The sequence below is a fragment of the Polistes dominula genome, unplaced genomic scaffold (genome assembly GCF_049000335.1).
Source record: "Polistes dominula isolate Pdom_NZ unplaced genomic scaffold, Pdom_raw_medaka contig_78, whole genome shotgun sequence".
In the NCBI taxonomy this organism is placed as follows: domain Eukaryota; kingdom Metazoa; phylum Arthropoda; class Insecta; order Hymenoptera; family Vespidae; genus Polistes; species Polistes dominula.
In genome coordinates this window covers 465,623-492,004 of record NW_028301042.1, presented here as the reverse complement: position 1 = coordinate 492,004, position 26,382 = coordinate 465,623, and the positions used below count along the sequence as shown (strand labels likewise).

At 29.1% G+C, this 26,382-nt stretch overlaps 4 protein-coding genes across 32 annotated transcripts in view; 3 read left to right on the top strand and 1 right to left on the bottom strand.

Annotated features, from left to right (window-relative positions):
- The window catches only part of bbg (PDZ domain-containing protein big bang), a 46,592-nt gene extending 32,377 nt beyond the window's left edge, over positions 1 to 14,215 (top strand). For 4 of the 5 annotated variants that reach the window (XM_089174937.1, XM_015321647.2, XM_089174938.1 and 1 more), the window contains 5 exons: positions 9,406 to 10,005; positions 10,080 to 10,984; positions 11,063 to 13,574; positions 13,675 to 13,827; positions 13,911 to 14,215. In XM_089174937.1, coding sequence (XP_089031063.1) covers positions 9,406 to 10,005; positions 10,080 to 10,984; positions 11,063 to 13,574; positions 13,675 to 13,827; positions 13,911 to 14,080 — 4,340 coding nt within the window. In that variant the 3' untranslated portion in view covers positions 14,081 to 14,215. The remainder of the gene's footprint in view (positions 1 to 9,405; positions 10,006 to 10,079; positions 10,985 to 11,062; positions 13,575 to 13,674; positions 13,828 to 13,910) is intronic. The other variant, XM_089174936.1, reaches the window with a different exon arrangement.
- Positions 1 to 17,320, bottom strand: part of mRpL24 (mitochondrial ribosomal protein L24) — a 51,482-nt gene extending 34,162 nt beyond the window's left edge. For 6 of the 8 annotated variants that reach the window (XR_016177409.1, XM_089174948.1, XM_089174950.1 and 3 more), the window contains exons 1-5: positions 17,103 to 17,320; positions 16,846 to 17,028; positions 16,561 to 16,763; positions 16,299 to 16,485; positions 16,107 to 16,201 (exon numbers count right to left, since the gene is read on the bottom strand). Coding sequence is in view for 7 of the 8 variants with exons in the window: in XM_089174948.1 (XP_089031074.1) it covers positions 16,115 to 16,201; positions 16,299 to 16,485; positions 16,561 to 16,763; positions 16,846 to 17,028; positions 17,103 to 17,198 (756 nt within the window). In the remaining variant the exon portion in view is untranslated. Of the gene's footprint in view, positions 1 to 1,167; positions 1,525 to 14,654; positions 16,202 to 16,298; positions 16,486 to 16,560; positions 16,764 to 16,845; positions 17,029 to 17,102 lie in introns of those variants that run through there. The other 2 variants (XM_089174952.1, XM_089174947.1) reach the window with 2 other exon arrangements.
- A 205-nt stretch (positions 17,321 to 17,525) lies between these two features.
- LOC107066745 (m-AAA protease-interacting protein 1, mitochondrial) lies at positions 17,526 to 18,803 on the top strand. The gene is made up of 3 exons (XM_015321669.2): positions 17,526 to 18,070; positions 18,237 to 18,441; positions 18,534 to 18,803. The coding sequence occupies exons 1-3, from the start codon at positions 17,690 to 17,692 to the stop codon at positions 18,758 to 18,760; spliced, it is 813 nt and encodes a 270-aa protein (XP_015177155.2). The 5' UTR covers positions 17,526 to 17,689; the 3' UTR covers positions 18,761 to 18,803.
- A 923-nt stretch (positions 18,804 to 19,726) lies between these two features.
- Crtc (CREB-regulated transcription coactivator) overlaps positions 19,727 to 26,382 on the top strand; it is a 41,932-nt gene continuing 35,276 nt past the window's right edge. For 4 of the 18 annotated variants that reach the window (XM_015321658.2, XM_015321657.2, XM_015321659.2 and 1 more), the window contains exons 1-2: positions 19,727 to 20,868; positions 25,479 to 25,730. In XM_015321658.2, the coding sequence (XP_015177144.2) occupies positions 20,755 to 20,868; positions 25,479 to 25,730 (366 nt within the window). In that variant the 5' untranslated portion in view covers positions 19,727 to 20,754. Of the gene's footprint in view, positions 20,883 to 22,102; positions 22,240 to 25,478; positions 25,731 to 26,382 lie in introns of those variants that run through there. The other 14 variants (XM_015321665.2, XM_015321664.2, XM_015321663.2 and 11 more) reach the window with 11 other exon arrangements.

Genomic DNA, 26,382 nt, shown 5'->3' with positions numbered 1-26,382 from the left:
TTTTTGTTACTTTGTTAAATAATTATTTAAAAAAAAAAAAAAACAAAGAAACATGTGTGCAGATCACACGTGTTAAAAGTGAAATTTTCAACAACAACAAAAAAAACTAAGTTTCGAGAGAATGAAACAAATACAAAATATCTGGTGTAACGTGGCCGTTTCATTGCCGCCCACCGCTCCGTTACATAGCCGCCTACCGTTCGTTCCGTTACATTTTTTCAAATTACACCCATTCTAAAAAAGTTTTCACTTCAAATATAAAAACAATTTATGAAAATAAGCTTGAACGATTTACCCCCTTCTATATTCCTTGTTCATTCTTAAAATGGGATCTTACATATTACGAAACACACATTCTGTGTATGTTACACCTTCTCATTTATACGTTTACATATCCACGTGTATATATATAATGGTATACCTTTTCATTTAAGTATGTGTATATGTGTAAGTATAACTCTATACATGTATATATGATTACTCGTTTATAACCGGAACCTCGAGCGTGTTATTATTAAATTATTGAAGAGAAAGAGAAAGAGAGAGATACCGCAAAAGCAAACAAAACTTTGACTGATAAATTTCATTTCATTCTATATTCAATTAAATAAATAATATATTTCATTTACCAACACTTTTGTGGTAATAATTTTGAAATTTTAAAAAAGAAGAAAATAAGTTCAATGTGAAAATTATAAAATAAAATAAAATAAAATAAAAGAAAAGAAATTGTGTTTAACAAATGTAAAATCAATGAAAATATTTAAAGGAATCAAACGTGAATATTCTAAAAAAAAAATAAAAAAACCAATTTGTTCAAACGTTATCTTATCTTCTTCTTCTTAATATATATAAATGACGTGTCACGTTGTTTGTCCGCAATGGACTCCTAAATTATTAAACTGATTTGAACCAAATTTTCCACACTGTGTACAATTTCATCCAATTTAAAAGATAGGATAGTTTATATCTCAATTTATAATCGCAATTATTTGTTTATTAACAAAGATTCGTTTACTTAAAGACGTGTGTATCAGACTGATTGTGAGTCACAGCAACGTGTGGTGGTGGGGCACAGCTTGTAAAAAATAAATCTAATAAATTATTGATAAATATAAAGAAGAAAGACAAGAACAACAACGACAACAACAACAACAAAAAGAAATATGAAATGATAATAATCGTTAATCTAAATAAAAGTTTTATAGCCATAGTCGTAAGTCAAAGTCAGTCAATTTAAATGTCAGATGATCGTTGTTATTGGTTGGTTGGTTGGTTGGGTGGCAAAAGATATCGGGGTCCCCGTAACAATGGCGTCAAGCCACAAATAGTTTACCGATTTACGAGCCTAACCGGCCTTCGCGAGTTTGTTCGTTGGTGAAAGTAACCAAGAATTCGCCCTCGATCGTGTTGCGAACTTCACATTGAGAGATCCTCTCTCACGAACGACGTGTCACGAACTTGCTCGAACACAACACAACAAAACTATGATTTACCAAACGATCCTCTTGTTCTTTATTCACCCTAAAAAAAAAATTCATTTATATATCTAAATCTTACAAATAATATCATAGGATGAATTCGAAAAGTTTGTTTGAAATTGAATATTGTATATTGAAATTGTTTTTGTATAAATTTAGGTACTTACGTATTAACGCTACCGCAACAAAATTTCGCTATAATGCGGAAATGCAATTGTTGCGACAAATTGTAGAATAAATAAACTTTATTTTAAAATCAAAACACTTTGAAAATTCCAAAGATTTTCTTTATAAAAAGTAATCAATCGGATTTCGATGGAAAATGGGCCGATATAGAATTTAACATAGATTCAAAACTGTTTCTATTTTGATACTATCGCCATAACCCTGACGAAACCCTGACACAACCCTGACGTTGTGTGAACAATAAGATTGCTCTTTATTGGCGCATTAGCAAAATTTTTGCTGCGGTGCCATAGCGTTAATACTTAAATACCCAAATTTATTTTGGAAATGTTCAATTAAGAATATTTGAAGAGTGAGAAAAATATTCCAAGTGTAACAGTCGAAAAGGATGATATTTATTGTATAATATAAGGATCGTAGAATGCGGAAACCTTTGGAAAGGAATACAAAACAACTACGTTGTTTCACGTGCCTCGAGGCATCGATGACGTTCCTTCCTTTCTTTCTTTTTTTTTTTTGTTCTTTTTCTTCGTGGGATAGAACAGAATATAATCTTGCCAACGATATTATGCTCTATAAAACATATTACAAATTAATATTTCTTCTATTCAAAATATTAATTTGTATTACATAAATTATAATATATCAAAAACAAATTAATTAATATAAATTTCTTATAAACACAATTTACTTCGGCATATTCATTACAATTGAAACGAAAATTATTGAACAGAGATGGTAGAGACACAATAAGAAATATATCTCATATCCGAGATGTAATATCTAATCAAAACAACTCTGATACAATTAAAAGCTTATTATCTTCACGATATTAATCTTAAGATAAGTTAAACTTACAGTTAAACTGACACGTTGCAATTATCTACTTTCAAGGAATTAACGGGGAAGTTCTAAGTAATAATAATAATAATATTCGCAGATATTAAAACTTGGATCATTGTTCATAGTGTGTTGGTAAATAACATGATATAATATCATTTGCCAAAAAAAAAAAAAAAAAAGATTTAGATAAGCCTATTATTATCTGATAACTATGGTTACAAGGTATTCATACGACCTTGCCAACACATTACACTCCCTCCTCATATCTTTTTTTATTTTTTATCTTTTCATATATACTTTAATCATAAATATAATATTCGTGACGTAATATTCAAACAAAAAAATAATATATATATATTTACTTATTTCCTAATCGTGTAGAAGAGAAAAAAAATACTAATCAAAGATCTAATCTTGTTTGAAAGTACTAATCGTTTTAACATTCTTTCCAAGTGAGAACATTTATTTCATTAGGTCAATTATTTAATTGCCTATAATCTAATTCTATTGATAATAATAATAATAATGAACAAATATATGTGTAAAAAAATGAAAGAAATTATAAACTATGTTAGACAATTAATTAATTAAAGAATAATACAAAAATAAAAACGTGTTATAATTGGTAATTGAAATTGAATAATTTTGAACAAATATTCTTGTAAATTATGAATGAAGAATAATCCGAATTGAATTTATAATGTTTCATTTTCTTGTTTATGAAAAGATAAGAAACATATTTTCAAATATATACATATATACAATATTGTATATATATATATATATATATATATATATATATATATATATATATATATATATATAAAATTGCTTTAATCTACAGTTATATACATACATTTATATACCTTCTTATCTTGCTAGAACGCGAATGCTCAGAATGCGAGACATCAAAATCACGTTTGCTATGCAAAACGTTTGCAAGATTCTCCTCCCTGTCGTGTTTTACAAACGTCTCACTTTAATACATATTTTGAAAACGTTCATTTTAAAATTCATTTCACATTTTACTGGTTTTTTTTCATTCTCAGACAAAAATCAAATTGTATAAGTATAAAATTGTTGTCAAGTTATATTACAAACAATATTATACATTTGATTCTTATCATATCAGATATAAATCCAAAATTCAATTCGATGATTCATACAATGATCGAATTTTTTTTTATATATGATAAAAATAATAATAATAATAATAATAATAATAATAATAATCAAATTATTTCATCGATCTACAAGACTTTTAACTTTGCACATTTGTAATAAAATAATATATACGATTAGATTAGAGAAAATAATTTTATAAAACGATGATTAATCAATGATTTATTTGACATTACAGATATCAAATAAAATCATCGAAAACAATTAATTTTTTATAACTTAGAAGATCATTAACATAATTATCAATACATATATATATATATATATATATATATATATATATCTATATATAGAGTGCATCGATGCATTTTGAAAAAAAGTAAGGTCAGAGATAGTTGACATTTGTTCTGCCATATAACATTTTCCTTTATGATTTTTTTCTATTGTTACTTAAAAAAAGTTATTAACCATCTTCGTTCCAAGAATCACCCTGTACAAATTACCTATACATAAACGTACATTCAAATATATATATATATATATATATACATAAATATATATTAGTAATGAATTGAGTCATACAATTCACATTGTTAACACGTTATTCAATGATTAATAGATCTACCTTGAAAAAAAGAAAATACATAAAATACTAAATTGCATAGTTGTACTCGTTATAATCCAACTATTATAACAATAGGATATTTACTTAACTTTACTTACTTACTTACTAACTTACTTACTTAGTTACTTAGTTACTAACATATCAAGCGTGATGATATACCGATAAGAAAGAACAGAAAAGAATGATGAAGTCAAAAAAAAAAAAATATGTTAAAGTATCTTGAAAATGAGTCGTAGTGTCTTATTATCATTGATGATTTCATCCTTGCTAAACTATCTTTCATCCTTTTTTTTTTATTTTATCATCGTCAGTTGTAACGTTAAACTTATACGGTGAATATCTGTATTTGTGTATATTTCCTTAACCACTAAAAACATAAAATTCATCTTAACGATTAAATATATATATATATACAAACAATATAAATATAATAAATAAATAAAAAAAAGTAATAAGTAAATTAATAAAGAAGTAAGTTAAGTATTATAAGTTGTAAATGAAGTTAGTAAAAATCTTCAAGAAGACTCATCGGGGTTCAACCCAAGTCCTTCGATACTTTACCCTCACTCATTCTCTTTTTTCTATTTTCGTTTTGCTGTATCTTTCTCTTACTGTGATTTGAACGGAAAGGAACGGGGACCCCAATGGTGTTGTGGTGCTAACCACGGAAGCTGGCCTCGAGAAGCAATGTCGTCCAGTCTTACGAGAGCCTTCTTGCCGGTAAGAACAAGTCCTCTCTTCTCCCATTTCCTTCCCCCCTTCTTCCCCTTCTTCTTCTTCTTCTTCGTCTTCTTATTCTTCTTGTTCTTGTTTGGTCCCTCTGCGAGGTATCCTTAACAACGACAGTCGACTTGGACACACACCGGCAACAGGAGTCTTATTCAACGACTTCAGAGATGCCACCAACCACCAACCACCACCACCACCAATACCATCACCATCACCTTTACTAACACTTTCAAACAAATTCTATCTGATTATTAGTTTATTTTGTATTTGACTTTAATCATTTTACTTTTTATTTTATTTTTTTTGATATGTTCTTTTAACAAAAACAAAAAGGGTTGAGAGTTTTTTAAAGGAAGTGTGTGTGTGTGTGTGTGTGTCTCGTTTGATCATGCTTCAAGAACATGGAGTTAGAGGTAAAATTTGTGTTTCAAGTTTTTTGTTTTTTTTTTTAGAATTTTATCCATTATTTTGATCAACTATTTATTTTCAATTAAGAATTACCTGGTTGGATTGATTTATTGATTTATTGTTAACAGGTATTATTAAATCTGGTTTTATGTTTTTTATTTGATTGTATGTTTTTTTTTTTTTTTAAATTGTAACTACGATCAATTGATAATTGTGATTGATAATTTGATTAATAAAAGTTTTACAATCGTTTTAAGAAACAATAAGACAGTGAAGAATTTCTTTTGATTGTTTCAGTGAGAATATTAATTAAAAGTGTTTGAACAAAGTGTTAAATGTGTTGAATAAAAACTAATTGCAATATTTAGTGTTAATAAATGAAAATTAAAACGAAGCATCGTTTTAAATACGACAAATGTGTGTTTGTGTCTCTTTCTGTGTGTGTGTGTGTGTGTGTGTGTGTGGTGTTAAGTTTTGCGCAATCTTGTAATAGAAATAAAAAAAGAGAAATAGAAAAAGAGAAAGAGAAAGAGAGAGAGAACGTTTAAAGACGTCGCACGAGGTTTTCTAAGAACTTAGAATGCTTTTTAACGAGATAAGTATAAAGTACGTTAATGAAATAGCTACAGAGAAGAAGAAGAAGAAGAAGAAGAAGAAGAAGAAGAAGAAGAAGAAGAAGAAGAAGAAGAAGAAGGAGGAGGAATAAAAATGCTAGAGAAAGAGAGAGAGAGAGAGAGAGAGAGAGATAAGGATAGAGGAAGAGATGGATGATAAATATGTGTCTACATTCGAATTCTCTCAAATACTTTTGCGATTCGACGAAATCCCTTCTTTTTTGTAAGCATTGAAGAAATCGTGACGCGAATTATTATTTCAAAGTAAACTAATACGACACTAGTATGTGTTTCTATACATAACACGAGTATATACGTTTGTAGATGTTTTATTTTTTTTTTTTTTTTTGCAAGAAATGCAAAAAAATTATATATTTTTTAACGAACATTTGCATTCGATACTTTTTATTACACAAAATTTAACTTATAATAATATTGTACTTATTATATTATTAAACTTGTTATATTATTTTATTTACTTCGACAAATATTAACAAATATTTCTTTATTACTACTTTGACCATAATTTGATCTTTAAAAAATAAAACAATTTAATTTGTTACAGAAAAACGAAAATTGCAATTTAACGAAACCGTGACTAATAATTTATTGCATTATTTATTGCAAATAATATATCTATATATATACATATATTGTATTTCCCTTGTTTAAAATTGAAACATTTCAAAATTCAACACAAAATTGATGAAAAATTCTGGATTGGACTTAACAAAAAAAAAAAAAATGGAGAAAGATCTGAAAAATTTCGAAAGAAAAAAAATAAATAAAAAAATAAAAACATTTAGTGTCGTGTTCTTGTATATGTGTAAAGAAGTGCATAGGAATGAGCATACTTTACTTACTTACATATGTACATATGGGTGACGCACGTTGTCCCTGATATCGGTACAAATATGGTCCGATCGGCCGTTAACACGAATGCACACGAATGCACACCAATATACACATATGCACATATATTCTATATATATACAGAGTGTTTCAAAATATATCTAGAATCAATTTCAAGGGTTATTTCAATACCCTACAATACAAAAAAAAAGAAACAGTAAATTAATTCATGACCCAAACTTTAGTTCCCAAATTGTAATCAGGTTTTTTTTTTTTATACACACATCTGTTGCAGAAATTATTTTCATAGAAAATAACACACAGACAACACATTTGACTGTAAATTTAATCTATCAAAAATGTTTTATCGTAAATTTTGTCATTCGTACAAAGAAAAAGAAAAAAAAAAATGATATCCAGGTGTTGTTTGAATTTACCAAGAAACGTGAGATAAGAAGCTTAATTATGGTAAATAATTGAAAGTAACAGTTGTTAAAGTAATATGAATTATATTGGAAGATAAAAAAAACAGCTGTAATTCAAGGACATATTATCAAAAATAAAAAAAAAAGGGATATCATTGTATGAACAATTTTTATTCTTATATTTCATTTCATTTTATTTTATTTTTAGAATACTAAAATCAGCTCTGTATATTTGCTCATTTTGAAACACCTTGTATTTATATATATATATATATGTTAGTTTCTTATTGGTGTTAACACACGTTTCTTGCACTATCGTACGCATACATATTGATCATTAACCAAGAAGCTGTTCATTCGGATCGAGCAATTGCTTTTCCAAGGAACCGAACGGCGATAAGAAAAAGCCATAAGTCCGCGAAGGTTTTAACTTTTATCCCGACGTATGGGAATGCGGAGATTAACTGGTTCGCGATTTTAGTTGATAGAAAGGAATCCCATAAGAAACGTTTCAGTTGGGTATTCACTTTGTCAACTTACAACAACTTGACATTTATTATTTTTATTCAAGTTAACGGGGTCTTCTTCATATCATTCTTCCCATTTCTACGTACGAAACATTTCAAACGTTTCCAATATTCGTAAAAAAAAAACAAATTCAACATTTAAATATAATTTGCAATAATATCTGTTTTTTTTTATATTTAAATAAAAAATTAATTTAACGATATACGCAATACTTCTTATTTAATATTAAATCTTTGTATCTTATATTTATAATATTTTTGTAAAGAAAGTATTTCTTTTATATTTTATTCTTTTGAATGACGTTAGGTCTCCAAGCGTGTCCTTCGAGTTTGCAGCCATCTTTGGTTTAAAGGAGAAGGGCGTTTTTACTCTTTCCTTCCTTCCTTTCTTCCTTCCTATCCTTCCTATCCTTCCTTCCTTTACTTACTTACTTGCTTGCTCACGAAGAAGAACCCGATTCGCAGTTAAAAGCGAATCGTAGGAAGGATTCTCAGGAATGCGAAGATGATAATGCACCGTTAGTTGCTAATAGCCCCCTGTGCACCATGGGGTTCTTCTCTTTGTCACACTTCTCTTTCTCTTTCTCTTTCTCTTTCTCTTTCACACACACACATATACACACATGCTTACATATATTCAACAAGGATAAAGAAATAAAAAAAAAATAAAAAAGAAAGGATATAAAATTCTTATCCTTTGGAAGCCCTGAGAACCAGGAAATTCAAGAACATCAGGAGTCCTGAAATGTTCTCCTTAAAATCGTTCGATCGAATCGAATGATCCTTTCATAACGGAATTCGAACTAACTTTATTTCACATTCTAACCGATTATTATTCTTTTTCGATTATTTTCTCTTTTTCTTTTTCTTCTTCTTCTTCTTCTGCTGCTGCTGTTGGTATTTTTCTTCCGTCGTTTGATTTATCGAGAATATAAATCACACGAGTTCAACCCTAAAACTATCCTAATCCTGAACCGAATCGAATGATTTGAATTTGATTAGTTTGAAAAATAACAACTCAAATATAATATGAAACATTTGAAATACATACAAATGTAATAAACATTGATTAAATATCCAAACTCATTCGATCGTTTTTTAACGCAACTCTACATCTTAAAATATATAAATTACGTGTCACGTTGTTTGTCCGCAATGGACTCCTAAACTACTGAACCGATTTTAATAAAATTTTCCACACTGTGTACAATTTCATCCAACTTGAAAGATAGGATAGTTTATATCTCAATTTATAATCACAATATTATTTTATTGTTTGTATTTATGAATCGGACTGATTGTGAGCTACAGCAACGCGTGGTGGGGCACCCCTAGTTAATTATAAAAAGACTTTTAATTTGGTTTGTATAAGATGGTTTAAAATCTTTGTAAGTCCTACAGACCACCAAAAAATACGACTATGAAGAGAACCGATCTATAAATTTAAAAACAAGAATACAATTCCCATATCTGGGAATACGTGTACATAAATAACATCCTACGCTCTAACACAACACGCGTATGATACAACACAAATATATGCAAGCATATATTTGAATTTAGTCTCTCTCTATTTTTTTTTTTATTTTTCAGATTCGGTAAATGATAGAATGGACAATTGTGGAGGCGGTCAACGGCTGCCCCCAGATGGGGACGAGTTTCCAGCAGCATATCAAGAATTTGCTAACGATAACGCTACTCAACACGAATACAGATTTCCAACTAACTCGACGACTGCTACTATAACTGCTGCTGCTGCTGCTGCTGCTGCTACAACAACAACGTCTACTATGGCGACTACTACGACAATTATTAACAATAATAATAATAATAATAATAGCACTGAAAATAATAGTTTTCGTTTGTACGAAAACGATAATAAAAAATCTTACAACGTTAAAGTGTTAAACAACGACAATAACAACGTTGTTGGTTCGAGAAGTGAAATGAATTATTTTGAAACAAATTTAGAAGACAAATCTACAAACAGAAATTTCTCTAATTCAATCGGTCACAATAGTCAATCCGATGGTTCATCACCCATTGCTAATGGAGATACCATGTTAATTTCTGAAAAGAAAATTGAAATAGCTGCTTATTATCACAAAGATATAATTCCGACTATCGAAACGGAAATACAAATTCGATCTGAAGAAATATGTCCCGAGGTTCCACCGCCATTACCTTTGACCGGTAAATTTCTATAATATTTCTTTTTTTTTTTCAATTTAAATTATGTACAAAATATTATTACATTTGTATTACAGGTCCACCAAAATTGGAACAATTGAATTTACATTCTAAAAGTATCGAACAATCTCCTAAAAAATTTTCTATAAACGTTGATCCATGGAGACAAGATGACAAATCTGAAAGATCGGTCAGAGACAAAATTGCAATGTTTTCCTCGCAAAGTAGTTTGGATGCACCACTGTTTCCAAATACGGTAAACGTTGCTAATGTAAACAACGTTAGAAAATTATCCAAATACAAATCAAGCGAAGATGTTTGTTCCGATGAAAAAAGTCCTAATCATAAAGAAAGGTGTTCATTTTTCTCAGACAGAACACAAAGTTCATTTGATTTGACCGATTCTGCTAAAAGTTATTCCCCGGAAGGTTCACCTTGTAAAAGATATCATAACAGTTCTAAAATGTTATCACCACCACCACCAGTACCACAAAAACCAACGACTTCGTTGGACACCAAAAATTACATTGCATCTTTGCCAATGAAATCTTATTCTCCATCGAGTACAATTTCTTCCCCGGATAATATACAAAGTTCGACAAAATTGTATTCCTCTTCGATGTTGAACAGCCCTGTAATCAGTCCAATAAATAGCCCAACGAAAATGACATCGACACCGGTTTTAACGAGAGCTACAAGTTTCTCAGGATCAAGCTCGTTTACTCAAGAACGATCGTCGGGAAACAATGATGTATCTAATGGTAATAATCAAGTATCCAGAACAAATTCCTTGGCTTCTACTTTTAGAAGAAACAGCGAGGATATGAGAAGAACTAGCTTGAATCAGTTGATCGAACAAAGGAGACGATCTATCTCGAAGTTACGTGGTTTGGTAATTCCTGAAAAGGAAACTGTACCTATCGAACAACCAATCGTCGATTTACCGGAGATTAAATCGCGTAATTCCATACTACTGAGTCAGGTAAGTCTTACAATATAAAACTTACTAATATCAATCATTTAATCCATATATATATATATATATATATTTATTTTACAGTTACCCAAGGCTAACATTCATGACAAATGGGGATCACAAAGTTCAATAGCAAGTAATACAAGTTCAGCTAGTGTTCCTTTGAAAGCAACATCTTTCAAGATGCCAGCACCTCAAATAAATTCGAAATATTCACCAGCTTTCAAAAGAAAGAGTCTTACGGTTTATGGTTCCTCCAGTAATACAATAAATTCTTCTACGTATATGACAAAAAATACTCAAGGTAATAATAACACGAGTAGTAATACGAGTAACACCTTGTCGGAACCACCGAAAAGTTTGGAAAGTATTTGTAGTCCGACTAGAAGCGATTACAGTTTTGAATTTGTTTCTACGAGTAATTCACCAGATGTTTTACGTGGTAGACCAAGAACTAATAATACACAGAGAAAAACACGTAACGATTACGATGACTCTGACAATGACTCTGCAGTAAGTAGTTCTCAGAGTAGTATATCGCGTGGTTTCAGTCCACCTATGTCACCTGTACCATCAGAAAGATCAACCGTTTCTTCTGAAAGATCTTACGTGTCGAATGAATTAAACTATCAACGTCGATCTTTTATCATAGACACCTCGAATAAAACTTTTGTTAAGTCTGACAACGAATCAATAATTAATACTGAACAATTTCATGCCAGACCTAATATTCTTAATAACGAAAGAACATACGTTTCATCAGAAAGATCATCTTCGTCGAGCAGTAGTACCAGCAGTTCTAATCCACATTCACCTCAGCCAGTAGATACAACTAGGAATTCACAAATTCCACAAAGGCAAACGTTGAGAAGATCTAACAGTACTGAAACGAATTGCAGTACATCGTCGACCTTGACATCGGGTTCCCAAGCTAGTGCAGAGTCATTATCGAGAAGAGTACTGAAGCCTCAGAGCGTTGAAGCCATCAACAGGAAAAATATCTTGGCTAGTGCAAGATGTAGAAGTGGTAGAGATTTAAACGGTTCTCCACTAATCCAAAGAAAATTCTCTGACGAAGAGGAGAATCATGCTGAAAATGGTGGAACTATTAGAAGAAAAAATAACGTTAATAATGGTGTTCCTAAACAGGATATCAAAATAGCTTACATAGAAGTTACTGATTCCTTCTTAGAAGAAGATGATCAGTTACAAAGGAAAATTGAAGAGCCTAAATTACCTCCTAAAAGAACTATCATTACACCAGCTGTTAGACCACCTAAATCAGAAATGTTGGAACCTTCGAATGATTTAAAAATGTGGGTTAGAGCAGAAGCAAAAGCTTTGGCTAGATCTTCGGAAGAAAAGTTAGTCAATACGATAGAAAAAGGAAATTCAGTAGCTTTGAAAAATCAAACTACGTCACGTAATACTAACGAACAATACAATTCCAATGATTTAGGTTTGAAGAAAAGATCTGTTCAAAAGGAAACTGAACAGATTTCGCAAGAAACTATGAAACAAAGATGCAAGGTCAGTACTCCAATAAAAAAGACACAAGAAGATCAAAATGATCTTTTGACTATTTTAACAACGAGAAGTAGATCGAGATCTGCGATACACGTTGATGATGGTAGTTTTGGTAGATCTAAGAGTCAAATGAGTTTAGAAGATATACTAAGTGCCAAGGTAGAAAGTCCATGTCCTAAATTATTACGAACACAAAGTAGCGAAGATAGAACGGAAAATGGAAGTGGTTTGTCTTCGTATAGACCTAGTCCAGAATCCAGAGACAATAATAATCGTTTTATCAAAAAGTCACCAACGAATTCTAATGATTCTTGGAGAGAGGATAAACCATTTGTCTCCAAAATACCGACGTTAGGTAGATCAAGAATCTTAGATAACAATGATGAAACAGAAATAACAGAAAAATCAAAAAATAATACGTCCAAGATTCCAACAGCTAGGAATTTAGGTAGACGTAGTGTCAGTGTAACCGATATGAAAAAAGCTTTAGATAAAATCGATGCTACAACTAATGGTCAAAATCAACAAGTAATGCCAACTACATCTCACAATCGATTCCCAAGTTTGGACAGTAGCGTAGATGAAAATGTATCATCGATTGGAAATGAAACAGACAATGAAAGATTTTGTAACGAACAATTTGGTAGTATCAGTTCATTGGCAAGCAGTACTAGCTTGATTTCACAACAAGAATTAGCTCAGCTTGTAGAAGAGGCTAGCTTGGAAGAAGCTCGTTGTGCTCACGAAGTCATAGTAGTCTTACTTCACAAAGAAAATCCTACAGGAAGCGTAGGAATAACATTGGCAGGTGGAGCTGATTGTGAAGTTAAAGAAATAACTGTTCATCGTGTATTAGCTCATTCTATTGCTGACAAAGATGGTCGTGTTCAAAGAGGAGACAGAATACTTAGTATTAATGGTAGAAGTGCACGTGGTCTTACACATAGAGAAAGCTTAACTGTATTAAAACAACCAAGATCAGAAGTTGTACTCGTTGTATCCAGACCAAGAATCGAAGAAGGATGTAAATTGAGATCAAGGACTGCTAGTGTCGAAACCATTGTTGAAGGTACATTTGATTAATTTAAAACATTAATACAATGAACAATATAATACTTTAAAATTATTTTTAACTTTACCTAAAAGGATATATATTAATCTCTCCTTAGGATTCGAAATGAATGCTGTGGAAGATACCGCCTGGGGTCCACCATCAATGGTCGCAGTTTACAAAGACGGAGCTGGTCTCGGATTCAGTTTAGAAGGAGGACGTGATAGTCCACTCGGAGACAAACCATTGGTAATAAAGAAAATATTTACTGGTGAGTAAACTTTCATATTTTTTAAACTTATTCTAATATAAAACTAACTCTAATCTTAATAAAACTATTTCTTACAATGTTAGGAGGTGCTGCTGAAAAAACAGGTGCATTGAAGGCAGGAGACCAATTACTGGAAGTAAACGGTAGTGATGTTACAAGAATGTCGAGGATAGAAGCTTGGTCTCTAATGAAAAAATTACACGACGGTGAAGTGAACCTCCTAGTCAGGCACCCTGCCACCAAGTCCTCGTGAATTGTAGTAAATTATAAATGGACTTCTCTTGTTTATGCATCGTTGAATTCAATTATCAAGGAATTATCAATTTTTCAGATCACAAAATTGATGGACATAATGGAAATGAAAATGAAAATGAAAAGAAAAAGAAAAGATATAATTTCTATACACATATACATATATATATATTTATTATCTATTATTTTCATTTTTAAGGTTATGCCATGTACGTCACAAGTATAATATTCGTTAAAATAATAATCAAGAAAGAAAAGATAATGAGAAAAATAGAAATAGTGCCTTAGAAAGAGATTAATTGAATGCATTTATTACACATCAACCTTTTAGAAGCATAACCTTAAAATATAAAGTGCTGAAATAGTGCAATAATACTATCGACGTTAAATAGTTCGTATAGTTGAAATCCTAAAATCCTCGCTAATTAAGTCATATTTACCTTAATAATACTGCATTCATTTCGTAATAGTTTTATTCGTTTTTCATCTTCAACTTTTATCTCCTAACCTTTTTCATTTTCCTTAGAGGCTTACCAGAATATGCAGTTGATGTCACTTAAAATCGTACACTAACACATTCTTATTAGATTTATTTGACAACTATTATAATACACTAAACATATTTTTATTACATATTAAATAAATTTAACTTGAAAATATTAATTATAACAAATGCAATTACACATGAAATCGCACACACCTGTCATAAAGAATCGCCATGTTGGTATAACTATAGGAACGAGAGGAATAATCGATTTTGTACAATCGAACTCGAATCGATCTTTCAACTATTGGCTATCGTTGTTCTCACTATTCAAATGATTATTACTAGTATTAGTATCAATTGAATAATTATTTTTTTAATTGTTTAAACATTAAATACTTATGTATACTTGTATATGTATGAAAATTGATTAATAATTTATAAAGAAAAATCTAGTAATCGAAACGATGTACGATTTTAAATGACAATCACTTTATATATGAATATACAAGAAATTAAAAAACAGCTTAATAGTTTCCAATGAGTATATATATAAATATATAACGCAATGCATCACGAATTTGCATTATTATTATTATTATTATTATTATTATTATTATTAATAAAATATGTTATAATATTTTTGTTAATCTAAAATTATTATTATTATTATTATTATGGTTTGTCATGTTACGTTGCTTCTTACGAATACAGAAAATAATTTTCTCCGTTTCTTTTGTTTAATATTAAAAAGAAATGTATTCATACAAATTATATATTATTGAAATTTTTATTGCTATTGATTTGCTTGTATAAACAAAAAGGAAAAAAAATCTTAAAAAAAAAGAAAAAGAAAGAGGAATATCACTTTTCTTAATCTTTGCTGATGTCAAAGAGAAAAATTAATTTATAAATAAATAAAAAAGTAGAGAAAAATAAATTGAAGCAATATTTAAAAGAAAAGTGATTATTAATGTTTAAGTGTTTATTTAATATTGGATTGAAATTATTTTTAATTAAATTTGCAATTAGTATTTTCTTTGGTATTCTGTGTGTGTTTGTAAAAAATTGTACTGTGATATGTATGCATGACATTATTTAAATAAGATAAATTAGCAAACAAAAAATATGAAATGAAAAAAAAAAGAAAAGAAAAGAAAAGTATAATATAAAACTATTATTATCTTTTTGCATCAATGAGATATCAAATATAATATAATGTACAATTTACACACAGTCAACGTTATATATATATAAAGTTGATTATTATCTAACTCTAATAATATTAATTACAATACATTTGTTAAATAATTTCTACATACATATCTAAATACAGCAGTTTATAAACAAAAGCCATCGCGCTCAGTGTATTTTTTAATATAAATGGAGAAAAATAAATAAAAAAATAAAAAGAAATAACATAGCGTGTCATAAATAAATAGATCATTATATATTTTGATAAAAATTATCTCAAGTAATATATGAACAAATAGATCATTTGTTTATGTAATAAATGTATTAATACATATATTCATCTACTTACAATATACTCTAATACCAATATGATTTTTTAGGTACACGATCTTCTTGAATACCCATTTTTTCCATTATTTCCATTTCAAAAGTTTTTAATGCTGGCTAAAAGTATACATACAAGAAAAATATATTAAATAATATAATTCTATTAGATATTTTTTTCTACTATTCATATGATTGTATATATAACAATGCTTACTTTGAATGTTACTGTTTCTACGTTCTCTTTAGTCGTATCTTTACTTTGTTCATGGTAAAGATGAGGAGTCTTATAATCTATAGTTTCTAGTGCAGATTCAGGAATTGGAATAATTCTACCGGTTCTAACAGATACACGTACTTTTTCACCCTTTTCTGTATATCTCCATTCTATCTTGGTTCCATTTCTAAACAATATGTCAAATGAATAATAATGTAAGAAAATAGAAACTAATAGCATGTTCATTTTTCAATATACATACAAATCATGAGGATCAACCAATGCAATATCTGTAGTAACTAATAATGGTTGTTCCATTGTCATAAATATTCCAGGAAAGTTTTTCTTTTTTCCTACGCATTCTAATTTAGTATTAAGACCTTCGACAATGACCCAATTTCTTTCCTGTATTATTTCTTTGACTATACCTTGTTTACCTTTATCTCTTCCAACTAATATTTCAACCTACGACAAAGAACTATCTAATTTTATTCTCATCGTATATTAAATTTAAAAATTAATAGAAAAATCCAAAATATTTGATTACTCTGTCGCCACGGAAAAAACTCCAATCTTTAATAGGCTCAACGGGAATAGCTGGAGGCATTTCTATTTTACAATTTTCTAATTTAAAATTATTCGTCCAAGGTTTGTGAATGGAAAACCAATAACGTTTATGTTCATGAGTACGTTTAAGATATTGAACTTTTCTAGGAGTTCTCCAAAAAACCTATTTTTACAAATAATTATAAATGTCAAAATTAGGTTAGGAATACAATGATAAATACATAAATTCTAACGCACCGTTCTCATGGTACGGTCTATGTAGGAGTCAGGTAAATTAGAATATTTCTTCGTCCATTCTGCTACTCTTTTACATAAATAATTAGTTAATCTCATGATTGCTTTTTAATATTTTCTTACACTATTCTATAATAAACTCTTCTAACTACACTTCAACTACACTTCAACCACACGCGAGGTTATGTTTACGTAACAGTTCTACCAACATTAACACAAATAATGTTTTTATTCATTTTAGACTACATAATTTAGAATTGGACAATCAAACAATAATAATTTGTTTGACATTGAATATTTATATATGACAGCATAAATAATTAAATCAATCAAACAAATAAAATCAAATTATTATATAGTAGGGGAAATGGCGCTAAATTTGAATATATATTATAATTTTAAATAATAAATTGGAAATATTTCGACAAGTAATTGTTGTTAACTTCGATATAAATATTATTTAAATAAATAAATAGTCTTATATAATTGAAATAAAAAAACACGAGAAGAGAATAATCAAAAAATTGAATGTATGCGTATACAAATGTGCTATATACATTGTATACACATTGTTGTATACGTGTGCGTATATGAACTATTTAATATTAAAAATAAATAGAAAAATGTTATCAGTGATAATAAGAAATGCAGTTAAACGAATAAATGTAAGAAATTTCTCTTCATCCGTTACATGCAACAATGTTATATCAGGAAGAATGTTATATGAATCAAAAGAATTATTACCGTTTCTAACCTCACCAAAAAATTTAACAATATATAGAAATTATTACAATGAAAACAATAAAGAAAAAGGTGATCAAGTATCGTTACCACAACTAATACCTGGCCCGATAAACACTACGTTCAGTGTTCCTAAAGTATTTAAAGTACCATTCATGCAATTATTTGTACGTTTCATAACTAAAGATCCTGAATTTGAGTTGCCAATTCTTCTTACTAACACTAAAAAAGTAAGTTAAATATTACATCTCGTCGTTATACTCGTCTATGTTATAAATCTAAATATTAATAAGATGAAAAATTATTTGAATTATAATTGTTAATTATTTAAAATTGAAGTATATGGCATATGTATAATGCGATTGATGATGAATTAATGAATGAAATTCATTTTAGGCAGCATCTATAGTATCCATAGCACTGGCAAATCAAGATTATGATTCATTGTACAATCTGGTAGATAATAATTTATTAAATTTGTTAAAAACAAGAATAGATACGCTAAGCGATGAACAAAGAAAGCTTATTGCTATGAATGAAGAGAATATTACACTTTTCATGGCATATGATTTAAAGTTTAGACGCATATATAACACCGAAGGTAATTTCATTGACATTATATGAAAACGAATTTAATTTTGAAATTTCCTTTAAAAGGTCTTTTGATTATGATGTTTATCAATTTTTTTATAGAAAAGAAAAGGGTAGAATTAACATTGGTAGGACATTACATACCAGGTTTCAATGTACATGAATTTCTCGACCAGAAAGTAAAGGATAGATTGGAAAGACTTTTAATTTTAAAAAAGCAAAAAACGTTCGTTTGTAATTACGTATTTTCAAGAGATTATTGTGACGATCTAGAAAGTCATTGGATAATTAAACACATTAATCACAGTGAAGTATTGCTATTGCAATAGCAATTGGCTATTCTTAAAAATTATAAATGAAAGAAATAGAAAACAATATGTATGATTTGAAATATAAAAAGAATAAGAAAAAAACAAAAAAACAAAAAATATTACAGAAAATATTAAAAAGAACAAAAAAGATATAATTATTAAAAAATTGTAGAATGAAAATATGTAAAGTAAAACGAGTTACTTTCTTTTTCTATTTACTTTATACTATACATATTTATTTTATAAAATAATATTTAATTAAAGTTAATTCAATTTTGATAGAAATAAAAATGTATTATAACAATTAATTAAATAATATTCTTTAAAAAATTACATAAATCAACAAATATTAATCCTTTCATCAATTTTGTATAATATTCTGTATTGATATGTAATTTAAAAGTAACTGACATATTTCGTATCATTCAGTAGAAGGAATAAAATATATCGACCAATCAGAACCGAGAAACAGGAACAATTCACGTAGTTAAAAAACCATCTAAACGCACACTTATACTAATCATATAGGAAAATAAAGCATTAAAATACAATTTTTTGTTTAATTTAAGAAATAAATTAAACGACGAAGTAATTTAGAAATTGTGACATTTCAACCAATCAGAAATCGAGAAACGAATTTTCCAAAATCTACTTATTATATATATATATATATATTAACATTCTTCATTGGGTAAAAAAGAAAAGAGACATCGTCTCTTTAAAAAATAAATAATGATTTTCAAATAAATGAATAAAATATTTCTCGTGCATGTATAAATAAAAAAATGTATATATGAATTTTTATCGACAGAATTAATTGATAATAATGAAAAGAACGCATGTATAAAAATAAGTAAATAAATATTAAAATTCAATAGTAAGAAGTTAAAAAATGCAGAGGGCGCTGTCGATGAAAAGATATTCGACCAATGAGCCCGCGAAATGGTTGTTGCTGCGCATAACGTGTGGCGCGCAGTGCCGCATAATCTAGTAGTAGTCCGTCGTCAGTGGTGTCGAGAAGTCAGACAGTTAGTAAGTCAGTCAGTAAGTTTTTTCAACAGACAGACCGACAGATAGACAGTGGTCAGTGGTCAGTGGTCAGTTAGTGAATCAATTTCAGTCAGTCAGTTAGAATCGTTGAAAGTATTAGAAAAGTGAACGAACGAGAAACGAACTACAAACGAATAGTAGTGGTAGTATCTAAATAATCGGAGTGTTGAGTCGAGTCGAGTGTAACCGAGTCTAGTCGAACCTAACCGAACAACTTAGTAAGCAAGTAGCAAACAAGTAAGAAAGAATACAAGCAAGTGAGCAAGCGAATAAACGAACGATTACGAGAGAAAAAGAAAGAGAAAGAAAACGAGCTAACGAACTCGTTCATTGTATTTAGTGTACCGCATATTATTCTACGACGATAACGTGTGTGCGTGCATGAATTCGCGTGAATTACCCGCGTGAGAGAGTAAGTGAGCAAGTTAGAGCAAATAAATGAGTGTGAGTGAGTGATTGAGTGAATGTGTGTTGTTGCATGTTATGCATGTATATGCATGTAATAAGTAAATATACACACACATATATATACATAAAAAAAAAAACAAAGTTAGTGGTTCTAATCGTGTGTCGATGAAAAGTGAGTGATAGAGCGGGAGAGAGAGAGAGAGAGAGGGAGAGAAAGAAGGAAAGAAAGAAAGGCATAAAGTATCAGTTGGGAGGGAAATTGGGGGTTAGGGTAGATATCGAAGGGTAGGGATTAGGGATAGAAAGGGAAAAAACGCGCAGAGGAAACGCGCACGTCGTTCTCGCGTTCACCACTACTACTACACTACCTTGGATTGTATAGTTGAATAAGTGTTTGGTGTATGTGTGTGTATGTGTCTCTTTCTTTCTCTTTCTCTTTCTCTCTCTCTATTCGTTAGTGTTGCGTTGGTCGTCTATTAGGAAGTTTTTAAGTGTATGTGTAGTTGAATTGGAAAAGTCCAGTGGCGGCCACAAAGAGTGAGAGAGGAGCCATCATGGCGAATCCACGGAAATTCAGTGAAAAGATTGCCTTGCTCAACCAGAAGGAGGCGCAGGAGACGGCAGCTTTTGAAGCAATCATGCGAGAAGTATCGGACGTTACGAGCAGAGTAAGGAAATCACAGTAGGTCCTTATCTTAAGGGACAATCTCTTTCATTCTCTCACTCATCTATCTCTATCTACTGCATATCTATCTCTCTCTCTCTCTCTCTCTCTCTTTCTGTCATGTTCCATCTTTTTCTTTCATTTATATTTCTTTCTTACTTCAATGTTTTTATCCCTCCCTATTTATATGTTTTTCTCTGTCTAACTTATTGAAAACATTTTTAAGAGAAAGAGAAAGAGAGAGAGAGGTAGATAAAGCAAGTGAGAGAATGAGTAGAGTAAGAGAGAGGGAAGAGATTGAAAGAAAGAGAGAGAGAGAGAGAGTTGAAGAGTAAGTGAGAGAGAAGCTTCTTGTTTACGTTCTTTCTCTCTCTTTTTCTTTCTCTCTCTCTTTCTTTTCTTTCCTTTTCTTTCTTTCTTTTTTTTTCCTTTCCTTTTCTTTTTTTCTTTCTTTTGCATTTACTTAAGGAGTACGTTCGTTTATGCGCACAATGTGCAACATCACTTCACTCTTGTTTATACATTTTCATGCATACATATAAATATACATATAAATATACATATACATATATAAATATATATGTGTGTGTATGCATTTTTATTTATTTTAGTTATTTATAATTTGATTAGAATACATTAAAAATTAAAATCTCTACACTTCATTAGAGAATTATGATAAATAATATTTAAATATGTAATTAATTTAAACAATGTTATATTTGACGTATCTTTTTTTTTCTCATCTAAGCTTGTGTTTACAAAAAACGTTTTACCGTTTCCTCTCTTTTTATTTTTTTTTTCTATTAAAAATGACGATATATCCTTGTTACGTTACGACGAGATACGAAACGTGAAATAAGAGACACCGTGTATATGTATATTTGTTTTTCTTTTTTATTTTGTTCGTGGGGATGGAGGGGGTGGGAAGGGTTTTAGGTCTCCTCTTCTTCATCTTCTTGGCTGGTTTACTTTGCTAGGGTTACAATAACAGAAAGAGAGAAGGAAATAATAGGGTGAAGTGGGAGGAAGAATGGGAGTGAGCGAGAGAGTGAATAAAATAGGAAGGAGTAAAAAACAGAAGAGAGAGAGAGAAAGAGTGAGAGAGAGATAACGATAAGTTCGTCGCGTGGAGAGAAGCAAAAGCGTTTTGGCGTCGTCGTTGTGTTTTCATTCGTTTATATTAGTGTATATATATATATATATATATATTCGTGTGCTCCTCCTTCCGTATATATATATATATTAGTATTTTAATAACGTGTGTGTTAGTGTATCGTGTTAGCTACTAGTCTCTCTCTCTCTCTCTTTCTGTTTGTGTTCATGTGCGTCGTAGTAAGTGATGGCGATATTACGTCGTTGTTTAAGACAGCTGCCCGTGTGTTTAATTATTTTTAAAAGAATATTCGATTCTTCCATCTTTTTTTTTTTTTTAATGTTTCATACATGAAAATATGTTTAATTTTGTTGTTGTTGTGGTCGTTGCCACAATTAGTGGCAAGCAAGTTTGATCATAGTTACATTTTCTACCTTACTTTTTCACTTTAAAACTGCAACTTTGTTTTCATTGATAGATCGATTGATTTACATATCGATAGTGTTTGATATATCGATAATGATTTTCTACTTCTTTTCTTTTTTTTAATTTTGAAAATGTTGATTTTGTTTTATTGATGATGATTGCGATAGATTTGATCGATTTATTTATCTATGATTTTTAGTTTCTTATTGTTTTTCTTGATTGATTAAAAACTTATTTAAGATTTATTATCTTTTTAAGGTGTCTTAGATCGATCAGATTGATGTATCATCAAATGTTAAATATTAAAAGTCGAATTTTCTTAGGATTTATTTTGTCAAATAAACATAGTTTATTTAATGGGATAAACGAGATTAGAATATTTATGAATGTAACCTAAAAAAAACATATGTGTTAAAACAAAAGATACTAATAATTAGGTTCTTTCTATTCAATCGTTGAAAGTTAATGTCTTCTTTTTCTATTTCGAACATTTTCTTTGAACACTTTGAATACAAGGTGGTATACTGAAGAATAAAAGCAAGCAAGAATTTTCAATTAGTATTATTCGAAACCTTACATTAATTTATTTAAGAAGTAGTACGAGTTTAGAAAAAGATATCAAATTATTGACGATTAGTATAATTTAAGGGTTGTTACTATATTAAAGGGTAATTAAGTTTAATGTCTCTTTCACATAAGGAAATTTTAGTAAAAGTTTGTTGATGCTTGAATAACTTGTTCTCTCTTTGATTCGTTCGTCCGGATAGGCAAATTAATATTCTGGAAAATTGATTAATGTACCTTATATATGTATATACCTTTATATAATATAATATATATTTAAAGCCTATAATTAATTAGAAGAGAGAAGATAATCTTTCGTTTTTCTTTTTTCTCTAAATTTCTATTATATTTATGTATGTTATTTTATATATACAAATTGTATAAATATAGTATATATTATGTATAATTAATATTAATGTGTATTATATATATATATAAAATAACATATATAATATTTGAGATTGTTTATATATATGTAGTGTATATGCGTGTACATACATACGTTTATAATATACAAATTATAATATAACATACATACATATATATGTTTTTGTGTGTATGAGTATATATATTTATCTTTCTAATATGAATCATTTAATTGCAAAACAAGTTAGACTAGTTTATAACCATGCTTTTACTTATTTAGCAGTTTTACTAGGCAAGGGTCAGTGACCTACTTTCGTTCAGGGTATGATTCAACCAATAACTATGCTTCTAGTATCTAATCCTGATTTTATAAATTAGTAATTTTCTTGAAAACGTTGTTATGGAAAAATGATCACTCACTTTTATTGGTGAAAATTGTTTCATTATTATTATTATTTTTTTTTTTATTAAATTTTATTTTATTTATTTATTTATTTATTTATTGGATAGGAGTGTAATAGATAAAGTTGAAATTAGTTTATTTGATTACACTTTTTAATTTATGACAAAATGAATGTTCATTTACTTTAGTACGCGTATAACTAAATGAACGTTGGCTTTTTAACAAGGTCAATCTAATTTGAGAATAAGATTCAAGTTTCAAGTTCTCTAACTTATGTTGATCTTCCTCGACATTCATTATTATTCGTCGGCCATGATTTTTTTTTTTTTTGGTCTTGTTTTAATTAAAAAAAAAAAAAAAAAAAAAAAAGAACCTTGTGTTATGCGTTTGAAAGTAAAAAAGATAAAGAGAAAATATAATAATAAACGTTAGAGTATTTTTAATATACTTTTACATATATGTTTTTGAATAGTAAAGAGATTAGATTGAAAGTAAATTAATTGTAAAATTTTCTTTAGAAATGATTTATATATATATATACACACAGAGATACATGTACACGTATGTACATACATATTTTCTTATAAAGAAAAATAGTGTGTTTTTCGTAAAATATTTGTAAGAAAAATAAATTTCAACATTAGATTGAAAGTTTAGTAGAAAAAATTCCAAAGAAATAAAATGGATATTGAAAAAATATTATTCATTCGTTTTGATAATCATTTTCATCAGAATCATATAAATAAAAAAATAAATAAAAAATAAAAAAAAAACCAAACAAAATACAAATTTCTCTTTCACTGATTTAAAAATGAACGTTCCAAAAATTCCTATGGCGTTTGCAGGCAAACAAACGGGCAAACATTGTATTCGATTTTTATACTCGGTATACTTGGAGAATGGAATCTAGTCGGCTAAGATTATTATAAAAATGCTGGACACAAGAACCTGTTTTTAGTTAAGTATGCTTCGAAAAGAAAGTTTACGTTATATCTTCAACGTAAGTCTCTCTCTCTCTCTCTCTCTCTCTTTCTCTCTCTCGCGTATATTTTCAATCTACGAAGAATTCTCATTTTGTTGTTATACGAACATCTTATCATTTTTTTTCTTTTTTTTTTTTTTTCTTCAAATACAAAGAGAGACAGAGAAAGAGATATATGTATAAGTAGAAATAGAAAAAAAAAAAAGATAAATGAAAAAAAAAAAAATCCAAAATCATCGGAATTATCATTCGTATCTCTTTCTTGTTCTCTTTCTTTTCATTTCATTTTGTTTTACACTTTTTCTTTTTTTTTTTTTTTTTGGTTTCATTCACAAGTACGTAGATAATAAACAACAACAACAAAAAAATTGTAGAACAAATCTTTGGCTGTTCCAAGCACGATTGGTATTACTTGCAAAATAATTCAATAAGTATGATAAATGAGATTTTAAGTAATTGCTGGGATATAGAAAATTATATTAAAATACTAATACCAAGATCTTTTGCAAAAAAAGAAAAAAAAATCCCGAAACCTTGAAAATAAGAAATATTTTAGAATGGAATCGAAGAACAACGATCAACAACGTTACATATCAAAAGTTAATAACAAAATTATATTTAAATAGATATATAAAAAAAAAAGAAAAAATAATAATTGTAAAATGAGTTGAAGAGTAAAATTGCGAGAAATAAATAAATAATTTGCAATGAACAATCGTGCTTGGAAAAATATCGCTTCGTTTGTAAGCGATTTAGTCACAAAGTGACGGACTTGCATAGGTCGCGTCAGCAAGCAGCTCGGTGGGTGCGAGTCCTACGGGATCTGGTGTCCCGGATGCCCCGCTCTCCGTCAAAAGTGCCGGTGCGAGTCCTCCGCAATCAAGTGGCAAACATCTTCACATTAACCTGGGCAATCAATTCCGAGCAGGAGGTTCCTTGCCTAACGTTAACAACAATGCTAACTGTGCCAACGACACGAAGGATCATCATCCTTCGCAACACACCGGTGCCGTTCATTCGATCGATCTTAAGGTATTGGATGATCATCATCCTTCCTTTCTTCATCGTCATCCCTTTATTAGTATTATTATTATTTTTGTAATTATTATTTTGTTATTGTTTCATTCAATTCTCACACCTTTCTTTAAGATACAAGAAAGGATTTTTGGATTACATCTCCAAGCACGCTTTTCGCATTTTGTTTTTAGTATTTTCTTTTATTTATTTATTTATTTATTTAGTTGTTTAAAAAACGTTGACAAATAGATTTCACATTGTTGCTTATGTTGTATTTTATTTTATCTAATTTTCTCAAACTTTGTTCCTTGGGTTGTTCCTTTTGTTTGTTTTTTTATTATTGTTGGATTCGTTGATATCCCATGATGATTTTTTATTAATTTATTTTAGTGGGTTGATAATTCTTCATTTCTTTTTATATATATATCGCTATTGTTTGATTTTTCTTCCAATAAAACATTTTGTCGTTTAGCAATTTTATTTTTTTTTTTTTTTTTTTAAATAATTTCGTTGTTGTTGTTGTTGTTAATGGTTGCACGCAGATTAAAAACAGCATGGCAAATTATCATCCAACACATTTATCATCACATTTAGCATTTGTAGCTAATTATATTAGATAAATTTGTAATCGTAGTTGAATATAAATTATTACTTGTTAGATTTGTTA